Source organism: Anolis sagrei, chromosome X (assembly GCF_037176765.1).
Source record: "Anolis sagrei isolate rAnoSag1 chromosome X, rAnoSag1.mat, whole genome shotgun sequence".
Lineage (NCBI taxonomy): Eukaryota > Metazoa > Chordata > Lepidosauria > Squamata > Dactyloidae > Anolis > Anolis sagrei.
Genome location: NC_090034.1, coordinates 59,450,815 through 59,465,929, shown reverse-complemented (window position 1 = coordinate 59,465,929; position 15,115 = coordinate 59,450,815). Strand labels below are relative to the sequence as shown.

The following is a 15,115-nucleotide window of genomic DNA, read 5'->3' as shown; positions in this document are numbered from 1 at the left end:
TTTTCACGCTAGAAATTCTGCCTAGGAGAGATAACTTTACATTTTTCCAAGTGTCTTTTGATTTCCTTCCATACTTTCCCATAGTTGTTCTGTAATAATTGGGCATTCTTGGGTGTAATTGTGATGCTGAGATATTTTATCTTGGAGACGATCTGCATTTTCCAATTTTCTTTCAGTATTTCCAATTTAATTTTTGGTATGTTTTTGTTATTGCCTTTGTTTTCTCCATGTTTATTTTAAAGCCTGCTAGTTCCCCAAATTCTTTTATTGTCTCTAGCCATTTTCCTATATTTTTGTTTGGTTCTTCAATAACACATATTACGTCATCGGCGAAAGCCCTAATTTTGTAAGAGTTTCCATTTATCTTTGCACCTTTCAGTTCTTTATCTTCTCTGATCTTATTTAGTAATACTTCCAATGTCAGTATAAAGATCAGGGGTGATAACGGGCACCCCTGTCTGGCCTCTTTTTGAATTTCTATATATTTGGTTTCTCGTCCGTTTATTATTACCTTATCTTCTTGATTTTTGTATATGGTTTCAGTTATATTTTGAAAAAAAAATCAAATATCCATTTCCTTCAAAAGTAACTTTTAAAAATCTCAGTTAAACATTATCGAATGCTTTTTCAGCATCTAAATCCAGGAACATTACTTCTTTTTGGATTTTCCTTTCGTAATATTCTATTATAGAGAGTGTTCTGACTTATTACATCAGCGCATGGTTTGCTAATTGCACAGTGGCAAATAGGAAGGCCCTTCAGAGAATGATGGGTTGCTTTCTTTCTCCTCCATTTAGAAGAACTTTATAATCCCCACTGCCTTTAGAAAGCTCGGAATATCCTTAAAGATCCATCTCACCTTTAGAATTATTACCATCTGGCAGACGGGAAGGGATGATAAAAACAGATAGGCTGAGAGAGACATTGGATTCTATATTGAACTCTAAGGTTTCTCTTTTGTGGTCCATGTGAAATACGCATACTTGTGGGCTATGGGACCTAAAATAAGGTCCGTGGGACATGCCTTTTTAGGTCTGTTCCTGGGGTTATTTGCGGTGCTGATTGAGAAAATTGCATTGGATAGACCACATCAGCTCTAGAGTATTAAATATGGTTTTGTGTGGGCAAGCAGGTGGCAACTACTGGATGGCATCTGTTCTGTCTCAGAAACTAGAGCTGATGTGGTCTATCCAATGCAGTTTTCTGAACCAGCACCCCAAATCAATTAACCAAGGCTAAAGTTGACCAAATATTGATTTGTAACCCTTTTGGTACTAATGTTGGGGAGTGGTCCCTGGTCAAAGTGGTCCCTGGTCAAAAAAAAGTTGGGAACCACTGCATTAGAAGAATGGATGCTTTGTTTTGTAATTTGTACATATAAAGGGTGAGGCAGCATAACCTCCTTTTTTCAAAACTTAATAAAACCCATTATATGAATCAGAATTTTTTTTATAATGTAAGTGCATACCTAAAGTTTTGTTTTACGTAGTTTTGAAGATCAGATTAGGTAGGTGACGTCCCCCATTCTCCATACACTGAGTAAACCGATTTCTGGCGTTTGTCATTACTGTTGCCAGCATAGCAGGCATTATGTTGGCAATTTCTTCCTGGATGTTGGTCTTCCCATCTTGTAGGGTTCTTGGACGGTTCACATAAACACAGGATTTAAAAAAAAAAACCCATAGAAAAAAATCACAAGGGGCCAAATCTGGAGAGCGGGCCGGTCACTCCAAATCCGCTCGAAAAGTAGGCCTCAACGGCAAAAGCACGCTCCTCACTGTTCCAACGCATGATGGCGACTGAACTGTGTCAGGACAAAACTTTATACTCCCGCCTCTCGAACGAGACCACTAGCGCTCCGCTACGTCTTCAACCGACTGAATGGCGCACATTTTAAAAAAAGAAATTATGCTGCCTCACCCTGTATATCAGTGGTTCCCAACCTTTTTTTTTTTTGGTCAAACCAATTTGGTTTGGTTATTTGGGGTGCTGATTTGGAAAATTGGATAGACCACACCAGCTCTAGTCTCTGTTACAGAACATATGTCACCCAGTCATTGCCACCTGCTTGCCCACTGAAAACCATATTTAATAAACCTCACCATTATAAGGGGGTTTTGTGAGACCAGTCACTCTTGTTGCAGCAGTATAGTAACAGTGAAGCCGTGGACCATATTTTAGTCCTTGTGGACCACTTGTGGTCCACGGACCAGAAGGTCGGGAACCACTGATATATATAATGTGCATTGGGTATGATATTTAATTTCGTTGTATGACATACAGTGAAAATAGAAGTTATTCTGTCATCCCTCCCATGTCCTTTGGGTCCTGCGGCTTCCTTTCCGCTTGGCTTTCCGAATGCCAATTTGGAGGAAAGGTCTCCCTTGCCATCAATTGGGGTTGGGTGCCCCCTTCCTCCCAATTTCCCCTTTAACATCCCCCCGGATATGTATATATCTAAACACAGGCTGAAGCTGAAGTGGCTGCCCTGAACCGGCGCATCCAGCTGGTGGAGGAGGAGCTGGACCGTGCCCAGGAGCGCTTGGCCACTGCTTTGCAGAAACTGGAGGAGGCCGAGAAGGCTGCGGACGAGAGCGAGAGGTGAGCCTGGACCCTCAGGGTGCTGAGATGTGGGGCAAGCGAGAGAGGATGTGGCCGGGATCAGGACCACTTCCCTTCCCTTTCCCCTCCACATCCGATAGGGGCATGAAGGTGATTGAGAACCGGGCCATGAAGGACGAGGAGAAGATGGAGATTCAGGAGATGCAGCTGAAGGAGGCCAAGCACATCGCCGAGGAGGCCGACCGCAAGTACGAGGAGGTGAGGCTGCGGGGCTGCGACCGGGTTACAAATTCACCTCCAGTACCACTATGTGTATATAATAATGCCATTATAATTATAGAATACAATTATAATATAATAATTAATATAATAATATAATATATTCATAATACTATAATAATAACAACATATATTATAATAATATAATATAATGTGCTGCATTTTCATGTTTTTTATAGTGGAACCAATTAGGAAATGACATTTATGACCCATTGTGTTACACAGTGTAATATTATTTATTTATTTATAATTCAACCTTATATGCCGCCACTCCCCTGGGGCTCGGAGCAGCTTACAAGAACAGGCTAAAATCTAACATAATTTTAAAAACAATTTAAAAACAACAATATCAGAGATCATAAGAATATGATCACAGAGAATATGATTACATATAATAATAATTATTAATATAATTTTTAATTATATTAATAATAATATAATACAATAATAATAAAATATAATTATGATACAATGTGGTTCATTTCCATTTTTTAAAATAATAAACCAAGTAGGAAATAATGAGGCCCCCTGCTGGTGCAGTGGGTTAAACCGCTGACCTGATGAAGTTGCTGACCGAAAGGTCGGCAGTTTGAATCCAGGGAGTGGGGTGAGCTCCCACTGTTAGCCCCAGCTTCTGCCAACCTAGCATTTCGACATAACATGCAAATGTGAGTAGATCAATAGGTATCACTTCGGCAGGAAGGTAACAGCGCTCCATGCAGTCATGTCAGTAGCCATATGACCTTGGAGGTGTCTAAGGACAATGCCGGCTTTTCAGCTTAAAAATGGAGATGAGCACCACCCCCCAGAGTAGGACACGACTAGGCTTAATTGTATAACCATATTAAAATATGGACATCCAACAGGTTGGATTGGTTGTTCCGTTTAATTATTATTGTTGTTGTTGTTATTATTATTACTAATTACTAGTTATTATTAATGCCCTGCTTTTTCTCTTCACAAGGAGACTCAAAGCAGCTATGTATGTATTATTAATATTTATTATTATTATTATTATTATTATTATTATTCAGGTTGCTCGCAAACTGGTCATCCTAGAAGGAGAACTGGAAAGAGCAGAAGAGCGGGCGGAAGTTTCTGAATTGTGAGTGGCTTTCTCCAATTGTCTCTCCCTAGTGATCCCAAAAGGAGTAAAGGCTTTAAAGGGTCATCAGGTTATAGGTGGAAGAAACCCCAATGGCTAGTGTTTTGGTACGGCTGTACCAGGAGCTCCAATTTTATTTACTTTGTATTCAATGTTTGCTTGCAGTCCAAGGTTTCAGGGACTCTGCAGATAGGTGGCTTCCTTTGGTTGCAGTCATAGGGCAAGTCACCTGTCCATCATCATCAAGTTTTGGTTCCGCCCCTTGCTCAGGGCAATTGGGAAGGGAGCCATTTTTTAGTTAGTCTCAGCAAGGAAAGCTAATGTACAGGACATGTGCAAGCTTCCCCTGTACAAAAGCTTCAACCCATAAGACTTTCCGGGGGGAAACAGTCTTAAGAGCATCCAAGACTTTCCAGGGGAGAACAGTCTTAAAAGTCTCCAAAGATTTCCAGGGAAACAGCCCTAAAGACCAAAGAACTCCAGCTGGAGAACATCTTAGCCTTTACTGGTAGGTCCATTTGGCGTTTGAGAAGCAGTTCGACCCGGTAGCGAAGCCCACATCAGTAAGGGTTAGATTACAGTCAGCCTGGAAGAAGTTAAAAAAGGGATTTTCCTTTAAAGTAAAGAAGAAGTTATTGAAGACAGTTGCCTGTCCTTCGTGGCCAAGATTAGGAAGTCACCAGTTGCATAAAGCTTGGAAGCATTTGTTTAGCTTTATTGAAGACAAGAGAAGTTTCTGTTTGATTGTTCATTAATAAAAGACTTTGTTATACTTCACAAGCCATCTAAAGGTCATTTGTGGTGGAAAACCTCTGAGAACTTCTCCTTGGGCTTCCCGCTGGGCAAAGGTTGCACGTCCTGTTCTAAAGGAAATTCTTTACAGGCCCAGCGCGCAACAGAACAGCTAGTATTCAGTGCAAACTCCTTCTGCCAGTCAGGAAGACACCATTCAATCCCTCCCGACAGATGGCCATCCAGCCTCATAGATATTGGAAGGCAGGTGCACCCATACCTCGTGAAGTCTGACTTGGCCATGGTGGTCCAAGCCCTAGTTACCTCCAGATTGGATTACTCTAATGCACTCTACGTGGGGCTGCCTTTGAAGACGGCTCGGAAACTGCCATTGATTCAAATATCGGCAGCCAGGTTACTAATGGGTGCTAGTTACAGGGAGCGGTCAACCCCCCTGTTCAAACGGCTCCACTGGCTACCAATAAGTTTCCAGTCCCAATTCAAGGTGCAGGTTATCACCTACAAAGCCCTAAATCAACGGTTGTCAACCTGGGGGTCGTGACACCCAGAGGGGTCGATTGGCTGTTTCCAAGGGGTCACAATGCCACCTCCTTTGGCCCTGCCCCCTCTGCCTCCCTGCAATGGCTGCCGTGTCCCCGGGGGCAACGCAGGAAGGCACTCCAAGTGGAGAGGAGGAGGAAGACCCTGGAGTATAAGAATAAAGTTATTATTATTATTATTATTATTATTACTAGCCGTCCCCTGCCACGCATTGCTGTGGCCCAGTCTGGTGATCTGGAAAATAAAGTAATGGTTTCTAATATATGTAATATCTACCTACATCTATAGCTGGATGGCTCTTTGTCAGGAGGGCTTTGATTACGTTTTCTTGCCTTGATGAAGGGAGTTGGACTGGATGGCCTTCAGTATTTTCTGTTGGTCATGGGGGTTATGTGTGGGAAGTTTGCCCCAATTCTGACATTGGTGGGGTTCAGCATGCTCTTTGATTGTAGGTGAACTATAAATCCCAGCAACTACAACTCCCAAATGTCAGGGTCTATTTCCCCAAACTCCACCAGTATTCACATTTGAGCAGATTGAGGATTCGTGCCAAGTTTGGCCCAGATCCATCATTGTTTGAGTCCACAGTGCTCTCTGGATATAGGTGTACTACAACTCCCAAACTCAAGGTCAATGCCCACCAAGCCCTTCCAGTATTTTCTGTTAGTCATGGGAGTCCTGTATGCCACATTTGGTTCAATTCCATCATTGGTGGAGTTCAGAATGCGCTTTGATTGTAAGTGAACTATAAATCCCACCAACTACAACTCCCAAATGACAAAATCATTTTTTTTGAGTGAAGGACATACATTGGGTTGTTAGGTATCTTGTGTCCAAATTTGGTGTCAATTCATCCAATGGTTTTTGAGTTCTGTGAATACCACAAATGAACATGACATTTTTATTTATATAGATTAGGCTCACATGGAGAAATAAGGCTATAGAAATAAGGTTATGGATTGAGCCATCCAGCCAACATCCCTATTCCATTGAGGAAGAACACCATCTAATCCAGTGGTTCCATTGCTACTTCATAACTGTCATTTGGCTGCCGTTATGAATAGTAATGTAAATATCGGATATGCAGGATGTATACACTGGACCAAATTTGGCACAAATACCCAATACACTTAAACTTGAATACTGGTGGGATTGGGGGAGGGTATTGATTTTGTAATTTGGGAGTTGCAGTTGCTGGGATTTATAGTTCACCTACAATCAAAGAGCTTTCTGAACTCCACCAACGATGGAATTGAATCAAACTTGGCACACAGAACTCCCATGACCAACAGAAAATACTGGAAGGGTTTGGTGGGCATTGACCTTGAGTTTGGGGAGTTGTAGTTCACCTACATCAAGAAAGAACTGTGGACTCCAACAATGATGGATCTGGACCAAACGTGGCACGAATTCTCAATATGCCTAAATGTAAACACTGGTGGAGTTTGGGGGAAATAGACCTTGACATTTGGGAGTTGTACTTGCTGGGATTTATAGTTCACCTACAATCAAAGAGCATTTTGAACCCTACCAACGATTGAATTGGGCCAAACTTCCCACACAGAACCCCCATGACTAACAGAAAATACTGTGTTTTCTGGTGGTCTTTGGTGACCCCTCTGACACCCCCTCACTACCTCTCCAGGGGTCCCGACCCCCAGGTTGAGAAACGCTGATCTAATCCTTCCTGACAATTGACCATCCAGCCTCATAGACATTGGAAGGCTCCTGGAGAAATAAGGCTATTGAATCCTTTCCATTTCTTTTTGCTTTCCTCAGGAAATGCAGTGACTTGGAAGAGGAGCTCAAGAACGTCACCAACAACCTGAAGTCCCTGGAGGCTCAGTCAGAGAAGGTGAGCATCATAATCATTATAATAATAGGTCTAGCTGCAATATCAGAAATTACTCAAGAGACCTGGTGCCTGGATCTTGCCCCTTTCCACATTCCCACTATCCTCCCACCTTGGGGCAATTGAGTTTTATGGCTGGTTCCTATGTCCTGTCCTCCCTTTTGGCCCATGGGGCCATGTGCTGTGTGTCAGAATGGCTGACAGTTGGATAGTTGGATGGCATGAGATAGAGATCTTGACATCAGTTGGGACCCACCCCCCACATACACACACCAACTGCTGCTCTGGGCCAGCGTGAAGAAAGAGTGGGGCAGAAGACAGTTCCATCTTGTTTCCTGGGCTTTACTAATAATATAATATAATATATTGTATATACATATAATATTTATAGTATTATAATGTAATACAATATAATAATAATAATACAATACTATAACTATATGTTTTATATTACATGTAATATTACTAATAATATTGCAATATAATGGTGTAGTACAATATAGTAATATATAATACTGATATTGTACTATGCTAATAATTTAATATATATAATATATATATGGAGCCAATATTAGTTTATACCCTGCTTTTCTCTCCACAAGGAAACCCAAAGCGACTATGTGTCCATTATTAGTATTAGCAATAATAATAATTATTAGCAATAATAATAATTATTATGTTTATTTATACTTTGCTTTTCTTTCTACAAGGAAATAATACTAATTATTAGTAAGAGAAATAATTCTTATTATATTTATTTATACCCTGCATCACCCCATGCCTACAGATGATCCCTCCTAATGGTTTCATGCATGGGGAAAGAATGGCACCTAATGAGGACCTTGACGGGAAGCACCTCTGTCTTGTCTGAGGTTGTTTTTAAAAGGTAGTGAGAAATAGATTTGGGTGTCATCAGCATACCCATAATGCTGCACCCCATGCCTGCAGATGATCCCTCCTAATGGTTTCATGCATTGGGAAAGAATAGCACCTTGTGGGATAAACTCCTTTCCGGCTGTGGGTTCAAGAGAGAGAGAGAGACTCTGTATCCCTCCCACCTTGCTACATGGTTGAGGGTTCTTAATTCACTCTTTAAGGAAAATTAATATATTTATTTACAGTATTTATATTCCACCCTTCTCACCCCAAAACATACACTGGAAAAATTTAAAAAGAACCTCAAAACCTGGCTTTTCCGCTGCGCCTTTGGCGAGTAGGTGCACAGCATTATATTTTACACCCCCTCAACGTTTTTGGCTAATGGAGTTCGTGCCCTCCAAATAGGATGTTCTGACTCACTATTCTGTGTATTTTATGAGTTCCATTTAAACGTCCTGCTCCTATTTTATCTCATCATAGTTTGTTAATTGTTTTTATTCGGAATATGTGGCCCGCCCATTGTCATCTCTATCGTGATTGTGTCTATTGGAATGTTTATTTTTTTTATTATTATTATTATTTAATTTTTAATGTCATTTTGATAATGTTGTTGTTGTCTGTTGTATATGCTTTGATTTTATTGCTGTATTATGTTGTCCGGGCTTGGCCCCATGTAAGCCGCTCCGAGTCCCCATCGGGGAGATGGTGGCGGGGTAGAAATAAAGATTATTATTATTATTATTATTATTATTATTATTCATGGCAAACATTCAATGCTGTTAAACATACAGGACAGACAGACAGAGGTATGTGTCTCAGCATTTTTCTAGTTTCGGAGTCCTGGAGGTTATGTGCGATTCTGGCCACAGTGGTATAGAGAGAGAAAGAGCGAAAAAAAAGGGGAGGAAAAAAAAACAAAGAAAAAAAGTGATTTCCCATTGTCCTCCAAAGACTTATCCGATGTGTGAAAAACAACAACTCAAGAAGACAAACTGGAAGGCAAACAAAAGATAATTTTTTTATTGAAAAATATTTTTCTTTGGACGACGAACCTTTTGCATCACAGACTTCCCTACTGTTCTTTGATCACTGGCTTTTTTTTATGGCACCGTAAAATACCTCTCTGCGTAAACAGAACCTAATTTCTCTACTCACAGCTGTTTTCAAGCTGTTTAGGTGGACAGTAAACTGGACCGAAGGTCAGGTGCTCACCCCAACCCAGGCTCGAACTCCCAACTTTTCAGTTGGGAAAGATCTATTGCTGCTGGTGATTAACCCGCTGTGCTAAAGCCCACCCCTCTTTGGCTTTTTGCAGTACTCGGAGAAGGAGGACAAGTACGAAGAGGAGATCAAGCTGTTGACAGACAAGCTGAAGGAGGTGAGGCAACCGCCTTGTGGCCGAGTTGGAAGCGGGGGAGCAGAATTGGGGGGAGACAGACCACCTTTCCCTTGCTTTTACGTCTTGTTCATTCCTAGGCTGAAACACGGGCAGAGTTCGCTGAAAGGACCGTGGCGAAGCTGGAGAAGACCATCGATGATCTGGAAGGTACGGGGTGGCCTTTAGGCAGGCGCTGACTAATCTTATGGCACTCTAAATTTAATATTTAAACCTCATGGAAAGGTCAACAGGAAGACAATGAGTAGTTTTATAATGTTGGAAGAGGCCCTCAAGGGCCATCCAGTCCAACCCACTTCTGCCAGGAAGGAAGGAAGTCACCATCCCTCCTGGCAGATGGCCATCCAACCTATTATTATTATTATTATTATTATTATTATTATTATTATTATTACCACCATAGAATCCTAGAGTTTGAAAAGACCCCAAGGGCTATCCAGTGCAACTCCCTTCTATAGGCAGGGAGCCACTATCTGATCCCTCCCAACAGGTGGCCATCCAGCCTCTGATAATAATAATCATCATCATCATCATCAACCCCCTTCTATAGGCAGGGAGGCACCATCCGATCGCTCCCAACAGATGGCCATCCAGCCTATTACTGTTATCATTACCACCATAGAATACTAGAGTTTGAAGAGACCCCAAGGGCCATACACTGCAACCCCCTTCTATAGGCAGGGAGGCACCACCCGATCCCTCCCGACAGATGGCCATCCAGCCTCTGATAATAATAGTAATCATCATCATCATCATCATCGCCCAAGATTCTTCTGCCAGGTAGGAAGGCACCATCCGATCCCTCCCGACAGGTGGCCATCCAGCCTCTGATAATAATAATAATAATCATCATCATCACCCAAGATTCTTCTGCCAGATAGGAAGGTACCATCCGATCCCTCCCAACAGATGGCCATCCAGCCTATTACAATTATCATTACCACCATAGAATACTAGAGTTTGAAGAGACCCCAAGGGCCATACACTGCAACCCCCTCCTATAGGCGGGGAGGCACTATCCGATCCCTCCCGACAGGTGGCCATTCAGCCTCTGATAATAATAGTAATCATCATCATCATCATCATCATCATCATCATCACCCAAGATTCTTCTGCCAGGTAGGAAGGCATCATCCGATCCCTCCCAACAGATGGCCATCCAGCCTATTACTATTATCATTACCACCATAAAATACTAGAGTTTGAAGAGACCCCAAGGGCCATACACTGCAACCCCCTCCTATAGGCAGGGAGGCACCATCCGATCCCTCCTGACAGGTGGCTATCCAGCCTCCGATAATAATAGTAATAATAATAATCATCATCATCATTATCATCATTGCCCAAGATTCTTCTGCCAGGTAGGAAGACACCATCCGATCCCTCCCGACAGATGGCCATCCAGCCTCTGATAATAATAATCATCATCATCATCATCGCCCAAGATTCTTCTGCCAGGTAGGAAGGCACCATCCGATCCCTCCCAACAAATGGCCATCCAGCCTATTACTATTATCATTACCACCATAGCATACTAGAGTTTGAGAGACCCCAAGGGCCATACACTGCAACCCCCTCCTATAGGCAGGGAGGCACCATCCGATCCCTCCCGACAGGTGGCCATCCAGCCTCTGATAATGATACTACTACTAATAATAATAATAACTATAATAATTATTATTATCATTGCCTGACTGGCAGTTTCTCAAGTTGCTCCTGACATGGAAAAAAATCATTGCCTAACCTCCTGACAGATGGTCATCCTACCTCTGCTTTATTATTATTGTTATTATTCAATTCTCTTCTGCCAAGAAGGAAGGAAGGCACCATCCAATCCCTCCCTACAGATGGCCATCCAGCCTCTAATTATTTTGAGAGCCCTGCCTGGTGTTGTGCAAAAAGTGGCCAACATCACAAGAGAATAAGGGACTCTTAGAAGGGACTCCTAAGGGCATCTAGTCCACCTCCCGGCCAGTGACATACTTTTAAAACAATTGTGTTGGAACACCAACTCTTTCAGCAATGGAAAAAAAAACCTTGAGGTGCATGTATCACTTTAATTGCTTTGGTTCAATGCTATGGAATCATGGGAGCTGTAGTTTTATAAGGCCTCTGAGCCTTCTTTGCCAAAGGGTGCGAGTGCCTTATGAAACAACAAATCCTAAGATTCCATAACATCAAACAGTGGCCATTAGATTAGAGATAACGCAGGTGCCTCTCAAAACTACAAATCCCAGGATCCCATAGCATCGAACAGGGGCCATTAGATTAGAGATAAGGCAGGTGCCTCCCCAAACTGCAAATCTCAGGATCCCATAGCATCGAACAGGGGCCATTAGATTAGAGATAATGCGGGTGTCTCCCAAAACTACAAATCCCAGGATCCCTAGCATCGAACGGTGGCCATTAGATTAGAGATAATGCGGGTGCCTCCCAAAACTACAAATCCCAGGATCCCATAGCATCGAACGGTGGCCATTAGATTAGCGATGATGCGGGTGCCTCCCAAAACTACAAATCCCAGGATCCCATAGCATCGAACAGTGGCCATTAGATTAGAGGTAATGTGGCTGCCTACCCAAACTACAAACCCCAGGATCCCATAGCATTAAACGGTGGCCATTAGATTAGAGATAATGTGGGTGCCTTCCCAAACTACAAATCCCAGGATCCCATATCATCAAATGGTGGCCATTAGATTAGAGATAATGTGGGTGCCTTCCCAAACTACAAATCCCAGGATCCCATATCATCAAATGGTGGCCATTAGATTAGAGATAATGTGGGTGCCTTCCCAAACTACAAATCCCAGGATCCCATAGCATCAAACAGGGGCCATTAGATTAGAGATAAGGCAGGTGCCTCCCCAAACTACAAATCCCAGGATCCCATAGCATCGAACGGTGGCCATTAGATTAGAGATAATACGGGTGCCTCCCAAAACTACAAATCCCAGGATCCCATAGCACCGAACGGTGGCCATTAGATTAGAGATAATACGGGTGCCTCCCAAAACTACAAATCCCAGGAACCCATAGCATCGAACGGTGGCCATTAGATTACAGGTAATGTGGGTGCCTCCCCAAACTACAAATCCCAACACTGCATAGCATTAAATTAGAGACAATGCCCCTCCTGTAGAAGCTCCTGGTGAAGCTTCCGAACCAGCTGTGCCTTGGGCTTGGGCTCAGCAATAAGAGGACCGTATGATGCGAATCTCATGCGCCAGGTATATCTGGCCCAAAAAGGTGAGCGTTAGATTTGAGTCGTTCCACCTCTCTTGCCTTGCTTTTTGCTTCTTCGCCAAGCGTTTTGGGGGCTGTATTGCAACATCCCTGGGTTCTGTGTGTGCATGGGGACGGCCTCGTTGCCTTTGGGCCGCCTTTAACGCCTGTCTCCTTTCTCTCTTTGCCTCGCCGCCTTTTCCATTCCTTCTTTGCCTGCGGCGACATGTTGATCTTTCTCCGCTCTCCTCCTGCTTGCCTTCCTTCTGGCTCAGATGAACTCTATGCTCAAAAGCTGAAGTACAAAGCCATCAGCGAGGAGCTGGACCACGCACTCAACGATATGACCTCTCTGTAAAGAGCGGCCTGGCAGCCCTGACCTCTCCGAGCAAGAACCTCTGCTTTCTCGGCTCTCTCTCGGCTTGCCTGATTTTTTCCTTTCTTCCTCTGTCAAAAAAACTCGGGCTTCCATTCAAGAAAGCTGCTCTCTTCCCCTACCTAAATGTGCTATGGTAAAAAGTGTAATTTGGCGAGTTACTGTCTTGTCATTGTACAATGCCACCCCCCACTGCGCATTATATGTATGTACACATCACAAAAGCAAAGCACTCATCCTTCCACATCGTAATTGCTATCGCACAACCCTGTAATTGCCACATCAGTGTGAAAACCTTAGAGTTCAATACAGAATCAATATAGAATCTTGGCCTATGTGTTCTTTTATTTTCATCCTTATTTTTATTTATCGTGTCAGCAGCAACCAGACATTTGTATTGCATTTTTAACAAAAACAAACAAACAAACAGACAAAACACAAAGTTTGCAAGCTTGGTAGTTGATTAAATGTCCTTTGACCAGTATCTGGCCACGTGGAGTGCCTCAAGAAGGTCCTCCATTGTACATGTAGCAGGGCTCAGGTTGCATTGCAGCAGGTGGTCAGTGGCTTGCTCCTCTCCACACTCGCATGTCGTGGATTCCACTTTGTAGCCCCATTTCTTAAGGTTGGCTCTGCATCTCGTGGTGCCAGAGTGCAGTCTGTTCAGCGCCTTCCAAGTCGCCCAGTCTTCTGTGTGCCCAGGGGAGAGTCTCTCATTTGTTGAGGTTCTGGGTTTGAGCCTGCCACTTTTGGACTCTCGCTTGCTGGGGTGTTCCAGCGAGTGTCTCTGTAGATACTAGAAAGCTATGTCTTAATTTAAGTCGTTGACGTGATGGCTGATACCCAAACAAGGGATGGGCTGGAGACGTCACTGCCTTGGTCCTTTCACTATTGGCTGCTACTTCCCGGCGGATGTCAGGTGGTGCAATACTGGCTAGACCAGGGGTCCACAAACTTTTTAAACAGAGGGCCAGCTCACAGTCCCTCAAACTGTTGGTGGGTCAGATTATAATTTTAAAAAAAAATGAATGAATTCCTATGCACACTGCACATACATTTGTAGTGCAAAAACCATTTAAAAACAATACAATAGTTAAACTGAAGAACAATTTTAACAAATATCAATTTATTAGTATTTCAATGGGAAGTGTGGGCCTGCTTTTGGCTGATGAGATAGAATTGTTGTTGTTTTTGTGTGCTTTCAAGTCGTTACAGACTTAGGTTGACCCTAAGCAAGCGCCGGGTAAACGACCTTGGAGGGCCGCATTCGGCCCCTTAGTTTGAGGACCCCTGGGCTAGACAGTGTAATTTCTCCAGTGGTGTAAGGCGCAGACACCCTGTGATAATGCGGCATGTCTCATTAAGAGCCACATCCACAGTTTTAGGGTGGTGAGATGTGTTCCACACTGGGCATGCATACTCGGCAGCAGAGTAGCATAGTGCAAGGACAGATATCTTCACTGTATTTGGTTGTGATCCCCAGGTTGTGCCAGTCAGCTTTCGTATGATATTGTTTCTAGCGCCCACTTTTTGCTTGATATTCAGGCAATGCTTCTTGTAGGTCAGAGCACGGTCCAGAGTGACTCCCAGGTACTTGGGTGCGCTGCAATGCTCCAGTGGGATTCCTTCCCAGGTCATCCTCAGAGCTCGGGATGCTTCTCTGTTCTTAAGGGGGAAAGCACATGTCTTTGTTTTAGATGGATTAGGGATCAGCTGGTTTTCCCTGTAATAGGCAGTAAGGGCACCTAGAGTTTCGGAGAGCTTCTGTTCAACCATCTCAAAGCTCCCTGCTTGAGCAGTAATGGCATGATCATCAGCATAGATGAAACTCTCTGTCCCTTTTGGAAGTGGCTAGTCATTTGTGTAAACGTTGAACATGGATGGGGCAAGCACGCTCCTCTGAGGCAGGCCGTTCTTCTGTTTCCGCCATCTGCTTCTCTGGCCCTGGAACTCAACAAAAAAGCTCCTGTTTTGTAGCAGGTTTCCTATGAGGCGGGTGAGATGGTAGTCCTTTGTGATATTATACATTTTTCTCAGGAGGAGGTGGTGGTTTACAGTATCATAAGCCACTGACAGGTCTATGAAGACAGCTCCTGTGATCTGCTGCCTTTCAAAGCCATCTTCTATGTGCTGAGTCAGGTTCATCACT

The 15,115-nt window shown here is 43.3% G+C and overlaps 1 protein-coding gene across 2 annotated transcripts in view; it reads left to right on the top strand.

Moving 5' to 3' along the window:
* TPM4 (tropomyosin 4) overlaps window positions 1-13,291 on the top strand; it is a 32,440-nt gene extending 19,149 nt beyond the window's left edge. For both annotated transcript variants that reach the window (XM_067473569.1, XM_067473568.1), the window contains 7 exons: window positions 2,468-2,601; window positions 2,703-2,820; window positions 3,876-3,946; window positions 7,019-7,094; window positions 9,286-9,348; window positions 9,447-9,516; window positions 12,866-13,291. In XM_067473569.1, the coding sequence (XP_067329670.1) occupies window positions 2,468-2,601; window positions 2,703-2,820; window positions 3,876-3,946; window positions 7,019-7,094; window positions 9,286-9,348; window positions 9,447-9,516; window positions 12,866-12,948 (615 nt within the window). In that variant the 3' untranslated portion in view covers window positions 12,949-13,291. The remainder of the gene's footprint in view (window positions 1-2,467; window positions 2,602-2,702; window positions 2,821-3,875; window positions 3,947-7,018; window positions 7,095-9,285; window positions 9,349-9,446; window positions 9,517-12,865) is intronic.
* The last annotated feature ends 1,824 nt before the right edge of the window (window positions 13,292-15,115 follow it).